At 55.5% G+C, this 13,541-nt stretch overlaps 5 protein-coding genes across 5 annotated transcripts; 3 read left to right on the forward strand and 2 right to left on the reverse strand.

Moving 5' to 3' along the window:
- Positions 1 to 92: 92 nt before the first annotated feature.
- Positions 93 to 1,845, reverse strand: B0T26DRAFT_538654 (uncharacterized protein). Its single transcript, XM_060435557.1, has 2 exons — positions 433 to 1,845; positions 93 to 359 (listed from the first exon to the last, which is right to left on the reverse strand). The coding sequence occupies exons 1-2, from the start codon at positions 1,620 to 1,622 to the stop codon at positions 314 to 316; spliced, it is 1,236 nt and encodes a 411-aa protein (XP_060289681.1). The 5' UTR covers positions 1,623 to 1,845; the 3' UTR covers positions 93 to 313.
- A 1,386-nt stretch (positions 1,846 to 3,231) lies between these two features.
- On the forward strand, positions 3,232 to 4,280 carry B0T26DRAFT_538877 (uncharacterized protein). The gene has a single exon (XM_060435559.1). The coding sequence runs from the start codon at positions 3,549 to 3,551 to the stop codon at positions 4,146 to 4,148; it is 600 nt and encodes a 199-aa protein (XP_060289682.1). The 5' UTR covers positions 3,232 to 3,548; the 3' UTR covers positions 4,149 to 4,280.
- A 535-nt stretch (positions 4,281 to 4,815) lies between these two features.
- B0T26DRAFT_538879 (immunoglobulin E-set) lies at positions 4,816 to 6,194 on the forward strand. The gene is made up of 3 exons (XM_060435560.1): positions 4,816 to 5,571; positions 5,638 to 5,686; positions 5,757 to 6,194. Exons 1-3 carry the CDS (start codon positions 4,933 to 4,935, stop codon positions 5,894 to 5,896), a joined length of 828 nt encoding a protein of 275 aa, XP_060289683.1. The 5' UTR covers positions 4,816 to 4,932; the 3' UTR covers positions 5,897 to 6,194.
- Positions 6,195 to 6,894: 700 nt separating this feature from the next.
- On the reverse strand, positions 6,895 to 8,174 carry B0T26DRAFT_744926 (Metallo-dependent phosphatase-like protein; the record flags this gene model as incomplete). The annotated part of the gene is made up of 4 exons (XM_060444477.1): positions 6,895 to 7,352; positions 7,444 to 7,698; positions 7,796 to 8,029; positions 8,159 to 8,174. 4 exons carry the CDS (start codon positions 8,172 to 8,174, stop codon positions 6,895 to 6,897), a joined length of 963 nt encoding a protein of 320 aa, XP_060289684.1.
- A 2,252-nt stretch (positions 8,175 to 10,426) lies between these two features.
- On the forward strand, positions 10,427 to 12,932 carry B0T26DRAFT_682100 (uncharacterized protein; the record flags this gene model as incomplete). Its single annotated transcript, XM_060440720.1, has 5 exons — positions 10,427 to 10,542; positions 10,638 to 12,704; positions 12,756 to 12,764; positions 12,843 to 12,852; positions 12,903 to 12,932. 5 exons carry the CDS (start codon positions 10,427 to 10,429, stop codon positions 12,930 to 12,932), a joined length of 2,232 nt encoding a protein of 743 aa, XP_060289685.1.
- Positions 12,933 to 13,541: the final 609 nt, after the last annotated feature.

Genomic DNA, 13,541 nt, shown 5'->3' on the forward strand with positions numbered 1-13,541 from the left:
AAAAAGAGCCAAAAAGAAGATTGGAAAACTTTCGAACAGGAGGGTGGAAAAGAGACTGCCCTCATCTGGTTGTAGACTTGCTCTGAACACTCCTGCCTTCGGTAAACCCTTGAAATATTTGGTGGTAAAGCGTTGTGTCGGAGGCGGTTATTTGCAAAGAGCGGACTGTCAACTACTGCTCTCCCGAAGGTCAAACGACACAAAACCAGCGCACTCTCACATACAAAAAACAAGCCTCAGCTAAGAACTACCGACAAAACGTCAAACGTCCTGAGGTGTAGTGGTTGTTCCACAAACAGACTCAAGAGTCGGTTCATAGTACGTTCGTCACAAACGATGTGAGCACTGGCCAAAATTGACTAATGGGTTTAACCGGGATTAGCTTAAGACTATTCTCATGTCGAGGAGAATGAATCAAGAAAGGAGTTTTACCTAATAGCTACCCCCGCAGCTCCCACAGTAATGGTGGCGGTAAGTCCCAGAGCGGCACGCTTCCGGACCTTATCCTTCTTCAGTTCCGCGTCAGTTTTTACCTTCTTTGCCTGTCGGGGCTCTTCTGTGCTCTGGTCCTTGTCTTTACCCTCGTCCTCGGCGATCTCGTCGGCTTTCCGCTTGTTCTTGTTGCTCGGACCTGCTGGAGTGGCATCCGGAGTCGGGACCGGGTCCGCTAGTGCCTTGGTAGCTGCTTCGACCATGGCCTTGGCCTCGGCGACAATCTTGGCAGAGTCCTCGGCAGAGGGTGGCTCCCCGAGAAGAGGAACCTCGACCTCTACCTTGGTGTGCTTCACCTCATCGCCGTGCTCGTCTAGCTTCACATCTTCGTCGATCTGGACCTTGATCTTAGGCTCCTCTTCTACGGGCGCCAGGACGACCGCGGGCTCTTTCTCGAAAGACTCAATCTTGATGTCGCCCTCGTCCGCCTGCTCTAGCTTGGTTACTGTGCTTGCAGTAAGAACCGGAACTGGGATCAAGGACGGAGTTTCTCCGTTGATGGACGGAGACACCGATTCCTTGGCGCTGGTTAGTGGTGTTTCGGTTGTGATGGAGGACTGGGACGAGGCGACCCGTCGCTTCCGTGGGCTGGCGATGGCGCGCCGGCTGCTGCCCGTCGACTTAGTCGGGCTAACCGAGCGGCGGCTTCGCCTGGAGGCGCTCGGCGTCGGAGGGGCGAGACCTGGCTGTGCGGCGAAGACATACTTGGGGGGCGGCGCAATCTTCTTAGGCGGGCTGCTGTCGGCCGGGGGAGTGATGGTGATGTCGGACGGGTCGAGCAGCGCGCGGATCCACGGAATAATCTGGTATTCCTCAGCCAGGAACAGGGCCTGCTCTGGGGGAATCCAGACGTTGCCGGCGGTCTCGTCGCGGCTCGTCGTCGGGAGCGATTTCATGTATTTGCGCTCAGCCTCCTCTTCCTCTTGGGCCGCATACGGGAAGGTAGCCTTGAACATGCCGGTAGCGGAAACGAAGCCATCCTGGCTGCGGCGCATGAGGAAGTAGCTGGGTGGCGAAGACTTGAAAATCCCCGACACGATACCCTTGGGCAACGGGGCTCGCAGGTGCGCGTAGTCGAAGGCGCCGAGAGCCGGCGAATCCGGTTCGAGGCCCGGCACAGACGCGATCATACGCGGAGTGAGCTGGGTCTGTCCAAGCCGGCGACGAGCGGCAAGCTCGGCATCTACAAGAGAAGCGACAGGTCAGTGGCACGGTCGGGATTGAGCGGCAAGGGGGCGGCAAGAGTCCTTACGGGCGGGCACATCCTCAATCAGCAGAGGGTTGTGCTGAGCTGGAAGCGGTCTGTTAGGCGCCATTGTTTATCGGACGGGCCCAAGCGACTGGATTCTGAATATTGCGAGAAGCGGATGGGGCTCCCGAGAAAGGCGGTGAACCACAGCTGATGAGAGTCGCGGCGTGAAAGAGAGTCGCGACGAGCGAAATCTTTGCGCGCGATTCGCAGGGGTGCGCCTTTCGCAGGTGCCGCGAAAGAAAACCGCCGTCAGGATTGGATCAAAAGAGGTGCCCTCCACGTGCGCTACAAGTCGATTAAGATGACCAAAAAAATTAATAGAACTTAAGACTGAAAAGAAAGACGTGCACGCAGCACTGGAATGGGTGGGTAGTGCCAGTTTCGCGATGCGATCAAGAAGCTCGATTTTTGAACGGTCGCGCAATCTGCAATCTGTCTCGGGGAACGAGCAACAGATTGGAAGAAAAGGCTGGGGGGTCTGGGGGAAGGAAGTACCGGCGTGGTCAGGCTCGCAGCGAGAGAGACGATGCAGCTCTTTGCAAAGCACTGGGGGGGGACCTCAATAGCGCGACTCGGGCTCTGGGGAGGGTTTAGCGTGCAGCCACGGACCACGGGCCGCCAGCGCACCTTCTTTTTGTGGGTGACGGGTGACGGCCGGGGCGACAGAGCCTTTGACAGGCGGCCACTCTGCCAAACGTCTTCATCCGCCCTGGGCCATTGGGTTCCCAGCTTCCCCACCAGCAGAATATCGGGTTGCAGGGCATAAGCGGAGAAGCAGGGGCTCTCCCACTCAGGCGTCACGCTTTCGTGGGGAGCTTGAACGCTCAACATTCGGCGAATTGCATCCTCCCAAGTTGCGCGCAGGGCGAACCAGTCCGTCTCTCTTTCCTATTCGATGGATGGCACTTAATGCGCTGTTCAGGCGCTGGGCGGGAACGGAGGGATTGGAGTTCAAGGCTCAGGCTCAAAATAGGTAGGCAAGTACAAAGCAATTGCGCAATAAGGCTTCACGAATCTTGTACCTCTCACTACTGTATCACCGGTGCCTGGATAGCGAATTTGTTCACGAGGCAAGCAGGTCAAGCTGTCATGATGCCTTGCTGTATGTCTCGTTGGCAGCTGAGTCCGATTGCCATATCATGTGGGCCTTTGTAAGCTCATCGGCTCCGGGACAGCAGAGGCAAGTCGGTGGGTATTGAAGTCTCCAAAATCTCCTTAACACTTCGGATAAAGCCTCGCTTCCCTGAGGTTGAGGGTTAAATGATGGTTACAAAGTATTTAGCCCTGAATTGAAGAACTGCAAGCTAAATCGGCAAGTGGGCTAAGCCCCCGGGGTTGTCTTGGTCTTTCCCCCAGACTCTTCGGAGAATGGCTCGTTCCGATCCGTGCTGTCTCCAGACAACCCGCCAAGCTCGGGCCCCGTTACGAATGAGCGGTGAATGCGGGTCTAGAGATTTGGGCTTCGAAGTCTTGGCCCGCCTTCAAACTTCAGACCCAGACTTGAGGCCTGTCCAGCAACCGCACATGAATACTGAGCGATTCCTTTGAAAGACTTGTGGCTAGCTTGCAGACCTTTGGGAATTACGATTTCGATCAAGATGTGGGTTCGAAACACTCGGATTAGTATGGACGTGGATAATTTTCTATCTTGGCATCAGCAAGTTTATGTGGGCAAGTGCTAGTGAAATAGCACCGCAACACCGAAGTGCGGGGGCGATTAGCACCCCCTAATCCGAATAAATTCGATATCAATTCCATTGCTTTTTGGTGAACATTTGTCCAGAGCTTACTTGGATTGGCGAACATGAAAGATGGAGCCCCGCCCCGCCGACCGCGTGGCATGGTTAATACGCTGAAGGCCAACAGAGGTCGGCCTCCGTTTCGCACCTGGCCCGTCGAAACCGCGCGGCGTCCAATTACACGTATTTATAGCAACCCGACAGCACGGCGGACCCCTAGGTTCTTAGCTCAGCGGTGTTTGATGGCTGGCCCTGTCGGCCTGGAAACACGCCCGCCTCAACGTTGTCGGTGGCATTGGCATTCCGTAGGAGTGGAAGTGCCGCTGGTGTCCGCCGGGGCCATTCAACCTAGCACAAGACCAACCGCACTAAACGATTGCGAGCGGCGTCAGTCTGTGTTCCAGAAGCCGCGGTGGTCCAATGATGACGCCGAGCCGCAGAGCGGGCGGCCAGCGAGCCCCACAAAGGGGGGGCGGGGGCCTAAGGTTGACCAAGGGAACCGAAGAGAGCTGGCGAGCCCCTCTATTCCCATTTCGCCCCTCACTGCGTCAAGGCCAAATAGAAAACCCAGGAACTCCCATCGCCGTGCCCTGCCCTGCCTGCCCCCCTCCGAGTCCCTTGACCTGCGAGTGAAGCCGAACGTATTGCCAATTTCCCGTGCCTGAATTGTTTTCCCCAGCGAACAAGCACGAGCACGAGCAAACCCAGCTGCGAAACCTCTCAAAACTCACCCACCGGTAGCTCGTCAGCTTCCATCAATCGCCTACCATGGCCACCCAAGACGATGATCTGATGCCCGAGAACGACTCGGGCTACAAGATCTCGCAGCCCAAACAGAGCTTGGCCCAGTACCAGCAAATGGGTAAGTCGACCGGACTGCGATTGCTATTGCGCTGCGCTGTAATTCTTTCCCATCGTTCTTTGGCTGTATGACATTTTGCTGCTGCGGCTGGTCACGGGGGGAGAGCGAGGTCGGGGAAGGCGATGGATTCATCAAACAGCCAAACGAGCCACGAGCCACGCGCCCAAAACAAGTGCTCCATCATCCGCCCAAGACGTTACGGAAGCTTGAAAGACCGTTTCAAAGTTTGACGGCTCTTTTAAAAACCGAGCATTGCACTATTCACAAATCCCCTCCATTGCTCCTGCAAGCAACGCCCTTGGTTTCTTCGCCTAGAGGCCCCTCCACCACTGCGCCCGGCGTCGTCCTCTAGTCGCTACCATCTACACTCTTCAGCGTCGATCTCCGACGAATAAATACCCTTCACGACGGCCCCCTCTTCTCCCACCCCGGCCTGCGCCCCTCCGCGTACGCGCTACGCGTCCGTACACACAGCTCGTCGCATCTGCCCCTCGAACCCCGAGCATACTTGCTCGCGCTCTAGTGTCGATGACGGTTGTTCCGTCCACTAGGATACGCGCCAGTTTGTCGCGCCTGAGGCCGCCGATATGCAAGCTCCCAGGACTCCGCGCCCTCAAGTGAAGTTTGCGGACCTGGACCCGGCCCAATTGGGCCCCCTAACAAGTTCTGGAAGGCCATCTGGTGCGCTGTTGAGGGTATTGAGTGACAACCCCGGCGGCCTGGAGCAGGGGACTCCGTTGCGACCACGTCGGAGATGCCGCTCTCCCTATCCGCGCTCCCTGTCCTCGTGTGATCTGGATTCTCAGGAAACCGATCGTGCGGGCTCGCCGCTTTCCCCTGCCTTTGGACGCCCTGAAATGACGTTGCCCAGTCTTCCAATTACTAACAGAAACGTCAAATCAGATGCTGGCGATGAGTCCCTGCAGCGGTACAAGGAGTCCCTTGGCCTCGGCGGCGGGGCGGATCTTTCCGACCCCAACGATCCCCGCGTCTGCATCATCCAGTCGCTGTCCATGGAGGCCGAAGGGCGGGACCCCATAGTCATTGATCTCTCGGTCGAGGGCAGCGAGAAGGAGCTGGTCAACAACCCCTTCACCATCAAGGAGGGCGCCAAGTTCACCATGACGGCCAACTTCAAGGTCCAGCACGAGATTCTGAGCGGCCTCCACTACGTCCAGTCCGTCAAGCGCAAGGGCATCAGGCTCAGCAAGACCAGCGAGATGATTGTAGGCATTATTTCCGTGCCACCGAGACAAGTTTTGGTTAATACTTGCTGACACTACGGTCTACAGGGCAGCTACCCTCCCAATACTGAGAAGAACCCGATCTACACCAAGAAGTGTATGTTTGCTTTCCACAATCCTTGCAGCGTCTCTCTTCCGTGGCGCCGGCTAACATGAGCAATTTTTAGTCGCCGAAGAGGAGGCGCCGTCCGGCATGCTGATGAATGCCCACCGAGGCACCTATCACGCCACGTCGAGCTTCGTCGACGACGACAAGAAGACGCACCTGCAATTTGAATGGGACTTCAAGATCGCCAAGGACTGGTGATTCTACGTACCTCCCCTCTCTCTTGGCGACACCTGTCTCTCTGTATCCGGCCCTGCAGTCGACAAATCTCCTTTCCCAATTTTTTTCCCTTGGGGTCAAAAAGGTTATTTTAAACAAAAAGGGTAAAAGGTTTATTTGGTCATCGGATTCGGGGTCAGCTAGAAGAGCCAAGCCTGGTCTCGAAAAAAAAGAAAGAAAAAAAAGAGACAACTGGGCCGAGAAGGGGGAGCACGCGTACATACGAAAACATATGGATATCTTATCTCCTTCCAGAAAGGGGAAACCAGCCCGGCGGCTTGTCGACTTTTTGATATTCCTCCCCCTATACCCTTTTTTTCCTTCTCATGGGCAGTAGGACGGAAACGAGCGGTGGAGGGCGAGAATCGGCCGCCGACTTTGCACCCTTAAACACACATAAATACCCCCTGTTCTGCCCATAATGAAACATAACTAAAACTACGATATTCTGGAGTGCTACAGTGGTTTTTTTTTGCAGTTTGCTTTTGCTTTTATTTTTAGTACTGCCTGCGAGCGAGAAAAGGTGTGACGGGTTGTATTTTTGTGTTGTCCTTTTGCTAGCAAGGTTTCGCAATGATATGAGAACAAAAATGGCCACGGTCGATCAGCATGAGCAAGCAATGTCGTTTCTTTCTTTATTCCTTTCTAAGTCTTTCACCATCCTACGCTTGCTCTGTGAAGTAGACAATAGACAGCTTTTGCTTGACAAAATGACAATATTTATATACTGTAACAGAAGATGCAATTTTGCTATGCCGCGTGCCGTAAGGAGTGAGGCCTTTATTGGGCAGATGACGTCCCTAATAGAACAACCACCAACCAACCAGTAAGCCCATCTGCTCCATAAACAAAACGCTCTTGGGGACATCAATTTTGGCTGTGAAAAGGACATTTTTTACTCTTGACGTGAGACCGAGGGAGTCGCTAAGTGATACCAGTCTTCGCCAAAAGTAGATATTTTCCTCATCTGGCCTCTGGGTTTAGAGGAAGTAGTCCGGAAGGACACCGCCGTCGGCTGTCTTATCCCCGCCGGGCTGCGCATCCTTGTGCAGGTCGTTTTCCGGCGCCGCCGCAAATACGTTAAAGAAGCGCTCGCCCGTGTCGCTGACCTCGAGGACGCTTGCCATGTTGCCGCACCGGTAGCAGTAGTTGGGGGCGCTCCACACGGTGCTCAGCCGGTCGTCGTAGAGCACCTGGAACCCTTCCTGGCACAACTGGTGTGCCCGCAGAATGTGGTTCATGTTATTGACCGCCAGGAACTTTTTGACTACCTGTGCGCCGAATGTGTATCCGGCACCCCGCGGTGAGAGACTAAACTCGTCGCGCTCCGGGTCTGGGTCAGACCACACCAAATCCGCCATAGGCCCTTCGTGGGGGATCTCCCGGAAGCGGTCGATGATTTTGATTTGATCGATAGAGTGGATGGAAGGGGAAAGGCCTGAACGAAAAGAATGTACTCTTAGCAAACAGTTCTCGAGGCGGACGAAGAGATAGAAACTTGAGAGGGGACAGCGGCAGCACTGACGAACCTCCATGAACACAAAATATCTGGTCGTTGATGACCACACTCAGAGTAAGATAGTCGAACATGTCGGTAAAGTAGTGCCAGACATTAGCGTTGCCGTACTTGCGCGAACATTCGGTGTAAAAGCCGTATGACTGGGTCACGCCCCTCGACTCGTGGTTGCCTCGTATTAAATGGACGCGGTTTGGGTATCTTAGTTTTAAACAGACAAGAAGGGAAATCGTTTCTACGCTGAACATGCCGCGGTCGACATAGTCGCCTGTAAGGGAGAGGGGGTGGCGCCCAGTCAGCAAAACACACAATTCTGTCTCGCTCCCACCCTCGGCCTCTCCCCTTGCATGGCATTGCGAACCTACCGAGGAAGAGATAATTTGTGTCTGGACACCAGCCTCCAATCTTGAATATCTCTATCAAGTCGAAGAATTGGCCGTGGATGTCACCGACGACGGTCACGGGGGCCTTGACGTGGACGACATTGCTCTCGCGCATGAGCAGTTCCTTTGTCTTTGCGCATATTGCCTCGATAACAGACTCGGCCAGCAATTCTTTGTTGTATAGGCGCGAGATGCACTCATCGAGGTCTACGGACGCTGCGGCGGGTAGGTTCACTTGTCAGCGTGTTGGACCCGGAACGGCTTTTCCAGGCGAGGCGGGGTATGTCTGGCCCAAGCTCGCCCTGGAACTGCGACCGCGACTGCGACGAGATGCAACTAACTCACAAGGGAGGCCGGGCATCTTGGGCCCAGGTCTATGGAAGAAGAAGGGAGATAAAACGCGAGTTGAACGAGGGTGGGTGCGGCGGTCACGGGATCCGACAACGTTGGCTTCTCCCAGCTCGAGCGATGTCAACGGTGGTGGCTGAAAGGATGCGACTCAACATATTCGGAGAGCTAAATGCGTCACATCGAAGGGGAAAAGGCCGATCAGGATTCTGCTACGGTCAAAACATACGACTGCAAATGTGCCAGTTGTGCCGAGGGTCCTGCGATATCGTATTGTGAGGTTTGCTGGACTCTGGAGGGGGCGAAGGCGATGACGAGCGATGCCTAGGATTTTTTTCCTCCTAGAGACTCGGCGCGTAGCTGTGCCTTCGAGCTCTGACAAATAGGCTCTGACGGCGACGCGCCGTGCCGATTGTCATTGGACGACGGGGCGGGCTGTCCCACTGGCTGGGCCTTATCGATAACAAATTCCGCTATCCCGTGTTAGGTTGTGGACCAGGGGGGGTCTTAATCCTCGCCGCACTTGTCGGATTCACGTGCTCTCGGTGCCCCTCAGGACTGCTTTTGCATTCAAAAGCCAGAGCCCTCCCGCCCGCACCTGGGCCATTTTGCTCCTTCCTTCACTCTTCCCTCGTTTCTCGCCGCTTTTGTTGCTGTTGCTTGCAGAAGCCTGCGGCAACTGGTTGTCGGCCCTTTCTTTTGACACGAGACTGGGACTCGCGGCGTTTCCGCAAAATGCCTCCAAATTTTGACGCCATCTGTCGCCATTTCCTCCTATCGCTGCCCAAGGTTCTTCCAGCCAGAAACAACGCTTTTTCCTGAAACGGTGGTGCCATGACGGCATTTGCCTTGGGAAGAAGACACTGAGGTCCATTTCATTTCTGCTCGTGCTTCTGCCTGCCTCTTCCTTTACGAACATCAACCCATCCCAAGCCTCTTTTCGTGTCCATCTGGACCCTTCGTCCTGTCCCTCGACCTGCCTTCTGCCCCTTCACGAACGTTTGGACAGGTTTTCTCGCAAAGGGTTTCGCTCTACCGTTCCCCACAAGCATTTATATTCCTCGCGGTCGTTTCAAGGCTGCTCGAGGTTCTCCGTCAAACTAGACTTCAGTTGCTTCCGTATCCAATATTGAGATGGCCTCATGTCCCCTATCCGGCATATATGAGCCCTGGGTGCCCATGGGGCCTTTTCCTAGCTGTCGTTGTCTTTATCTTGCCATGTTAGCAGTGAACATGGATCGGTCACGGTCACAACCGTCGTAATCGTTGTCGATTAGCCATATCTGGCCGCCTTCGGCTCGAGGCGCTTCAGTCAGAAGGCCTTTTTTAAACTATATATGTCTAGGTATGGCATGGATATGAAATACAAGTAACAGTGACGGTGCCTCGGGCGACGGGTTCCCACCTTCAGGGCGTTGCCGCCCAGCTTGGCAAGCGGGTGGGACCGTGCTGGCTCTGCTTTGGCCGCTTTCACGTGACCTATGCGTGTCAGCCCCCGCCTGTGCGGTGACACCTGGCATGCCCCTTGCGCCCGGGCCCGCGCAACCCTTCAACCCCAGAATTCTAGGATCCGCAGCTGAGCCGCCAGATCATTCAAGACGACATCCGCTTGAACCCACCCGAGCCTGCGCGCACCTGCTACTCCGGGCCGGGAGCCTTTCCACATATTTGCGAGTATTCTTGATGTCGCGATATCGTCGCCCGCTTACAGGACCAGTGGTGGAGGAACCCGAGCGCGACCGGGCGGCTGAGACTCAGGCCTCAGTCAGCAGCGCATTCGCATTCAGCCCATTCATCCATCCTGCAAATACGGCGATTGCGGTCCACCACAAGGCTACGATCCGCCTTTTGGTGATCGCGTCGGGAGCGCTGGTTTTAGTTTCGTCGCTTTTTGCTTCTTTGCGCTGAAACAGACGTCGCGCCATCGTAGGCTTTCGGCTGCCGGTGCTGTAGACGAAAGCTGGTCGCTCTCTGTGCGTTCGCCTCACCGCTCCTGGGCCAATACCGCACCGCAGCAGAGCGCTCAGCAGCACCTCAGCTCAACTCACGCGCCGCGGTCCGGGAGACTGTCCACCCCACCACCCCACCACCCCTTTTACCCCTTACTCGCATCCCTTTCGCGCCAGCGTTCAAGTCTAGGCCTTCTATTTCATTGCTCATTCCCGTGCCGTTCTCCATTTTGCATTATAGTCCGAGGTCCACTCTCCGTCTCCCGCCTCGAGGCCCTCGTTTGTGGCCTGGGCCGTGGCACCCCCTGCTGCAGCCATGACGCACCCAGCCCCTGGCAAGTCGGCCGAGCAACAGGAGCCAGTATGTTACAACTGCGGTACAAGAGGTCACTGGATGCCCGCTTGCCCAGAGCCAACTCGGGCCATTCCTGCGTAAGTTTCCCCTGTTCAGTCGTCCAGGCACTTGTGCTTGCTTTCCTGCCAATGGTGGGTTTGTTGCTCCACTTGCCGACTAACACGCTGTCCAGTGGTCTCACACGGTGGAAATCCCAGCATCAAGACAGCGCACCATCGCCGTCTGATCGTAATAGCTCACCTAGGGATAAAAAGGGAGGGGCCGTTGTCACGCGGTATCACCCACCCGCCAGTCAACCCTCTTCTTCCCTTGCTAGGTACGGCCACCCACCCGGTCTGCCGCTTCCACCGCCTCTACCGCCTCCGCCTCAAGCGCCTCCCCTCCAGGCGCCTCCCCCCCAGGCATACCCGCAGCCAATATATCCGCCACCTCCATCTTATGCTGGAGGCTATCCTCACCCTCCGCCGCCGCCGCCGCATTACGGCCAATACCCTCCATCTGATGCGCCGTATCCTCCGCATCCGCCGCCCCAGTATGGCCAGCAACCTCCCTATGGGCCGCCTCAATATCCGCCGTCGTATCCGCCGCCGCCGACATACTACTCAAACACTCTCCCCCCTCCACCCCCTCCGCATTCATTCCCCTATGGAGCTTACCCACAACCATACGTGCCGCCGCCTGGCCCCCCTCCTGCACCGCCCGCTTATCATCCCCATTTCACCACGGGGCCTCCGCCGCCGCCGGAGTACCATTATTCCCCGGGCCAACCGCCGCCTTATGGTGCTGTCCCTCCTCCGCCAGCCCATTACCCTCCCACTCCTGGATGGAACCAACCGCCATATGGCCCCCCTCCCCAGCTTCCACCCGCTTCAAGCCAGGCAATGTCGAATGGCCACCGTGGGAAACGTGACAAGCATCAGGGATCTAAGCGCTCGCACCAGAACAAAGATAGATATCGCCCTGGGAATGACAAGGGCACCAAGAACAGCCCTCGTGTCGAACGAAAACCAGATCGTCGGGCTGTCAGAGACGAGCAGTCTTCCAAGGGCAAAGATTGCCAGCCTTCAGTCTCTCGTCCAAAAGATGAAGAAGACAAGGAGGAAGACGGCGAATGGGATCCCACATCCGCTGCTGACTTGGAGAAAATATTCCCCGAAATTGAGCCAACGAGGGCGGCTGATCCTGTTGGGATTCCTCTTGCTTGTGTCTACAACGAGGGGCCTACGATCCCGCCAAAATTCGATGCCAAGTGCATCAAGTCTGACTTTTTCGACGAAGAGAGCCGAGAGGATTTTGGAGCATCCATTCGCGGGACCAGTTCTTGGCCCATTGTCAAGAGGGACCCAGTCTTCAGGAAATATCCAGGCATGACGCTGTATTACTTTCCAGCACAGCCACACGGATATTGGCTTTATGAGCGTCCCATCCCGCCTTCCCCATCGGCTGCGGTTAAAATGCCGCCCAAGTATCGAATCGATCGGAATGCCCGCAAAGCAACACCCGAACGAGAACAGGGATTGACAGTCAGGACTCCGGTTGGCGGGACTGATAGACATGTTAGTCGTCCACCTTTAGATGGCTACCGGTCCCGAGACTCGCCCTTGTATCGCTACAGCAGAGACGGCGGAGATAGCGGTCGATTCAAGAAGCGGTCCCTCGATGATCCCTCCGACTGCCGCGATCGAGATGATCACGATACCAAACGAGCCAGGATGTCTGAGTGTCGTTACGAGACATCCCGCAGCGACCGTCATGAGGTCGTCTCACCCGTGAATAGGGTAACGCCAAACGCCAGGACTTATCTCAACGGCAATCCATGGTCACCGCAGGAAGGCGAAAGTGCCGCTAGGGCTCCGAACGATTATCAGTTTCTGGATGTGCCGCTGGACAGTATTTCCCCATCATCCAGAGAAGACCGCGTGCCTTGCTCTAAAATGAGACACGACAGTGGGTATCATAGTGGACAGTCACAAGACATGGCCCCTCGGTCGCACCGTAATGCCGACCAAGGTCGCCAACAACCGAAGCGGTCATATCAGAAACCCAGGTCGGCATCTCGGAGCCGCAGCCGCAGTCGCAGTCGAGTTTCTACAGACAGTAGTAGCCGCGCCCGGAGCGAGTCACCCCTGACGGCAATGGAAGCCGAGATTCTTGGCCTCGACGACGAGCCGAGCGAGCCAAAGCCAAAGTTTGCTATAAAAAAGCCGATTCGGCGCGTGAAAGTTGCAGCGGCATTCAGGTATGCATTCCCCAATTCCATTTAAGATGGCATGTGCTAACAAGATCGCAGTCGTCGCTGGTAGGTGCAGCCAATTCGCTCCTTCGCTCACGCCGGGCGAGATCGGCATTAATAATGTATTGTAACGATTATCACGAGTTTCGGGCATGTATGTTGCTGCACGAACTTCTTTCTCGTATACTTTGAACTGGTCCTTAGACTAGCATACTTGGTGTGCATTCGGAGTAGTGGTTCTCGGGTTAGGGACTACCGGGGCGTATATACTTTCTGGTTGACACATTAGACTGCCACTGGGCCTGTTTGGTGGCGTTTGTATTTTATTTTTGCACAGGCTGGTTTGGCTTCAATGTTCTTCTGGGTAGAACAAAGACAAGCTAGTGCAGGGTTTCTGGAGAGGATTTCGGCTCGCCCGTTCGACTTGCTTCAACCTTGCTCTAGCTTGAAGAAACATCTATTATTCTGTTTTATGGTTGGCACTACGAGGTACCTAAGGTAGCCAGCAATCGTACCAACAGCTCCCAGACTGAAACATATATAACCCTCGGCGATTTTTGCTCGTTCCTTAGGTCGCTTACCGTGACAAGTATGTGTGTTTCGGCTCTAGTCCGATCATCCTGTCAATGTTGTCCTGCTGCGACCAGAACAGCAAGACTGTTTTGAAACAACATGCCTATGCTGCTCCAGCCACGCTGTTCTCGCAAAGATGATGCGTCAATTTAAATGGGTATCCCCGCCGCAGGCACCCGGAGTTTGTCTCTCCGTTATTCTGCACGCACGCGTCTGTCGACCCTGTTGCTGAAGGCTCGCCGCACGAAGAAAACAAGAACCAAGATGAGT

This window comes from Lasiosphaeria miniovina (genome assembly GCF_030549165.1).
Source record: "Lasiosphaeria miniovina strain SMH2392-1A chromosome Unknown B0T26scaffold_9, whole genome shotgun sequence".
Classification (NCBI taxonomy): domain Eukaryota; kingdom Fungi; phylum Ascomycota; class Sordariomycetes; order Sordariales; family Lasiosphaeriaceae; genus Lasiosphaeria; species Lasiosphaeria miniovina.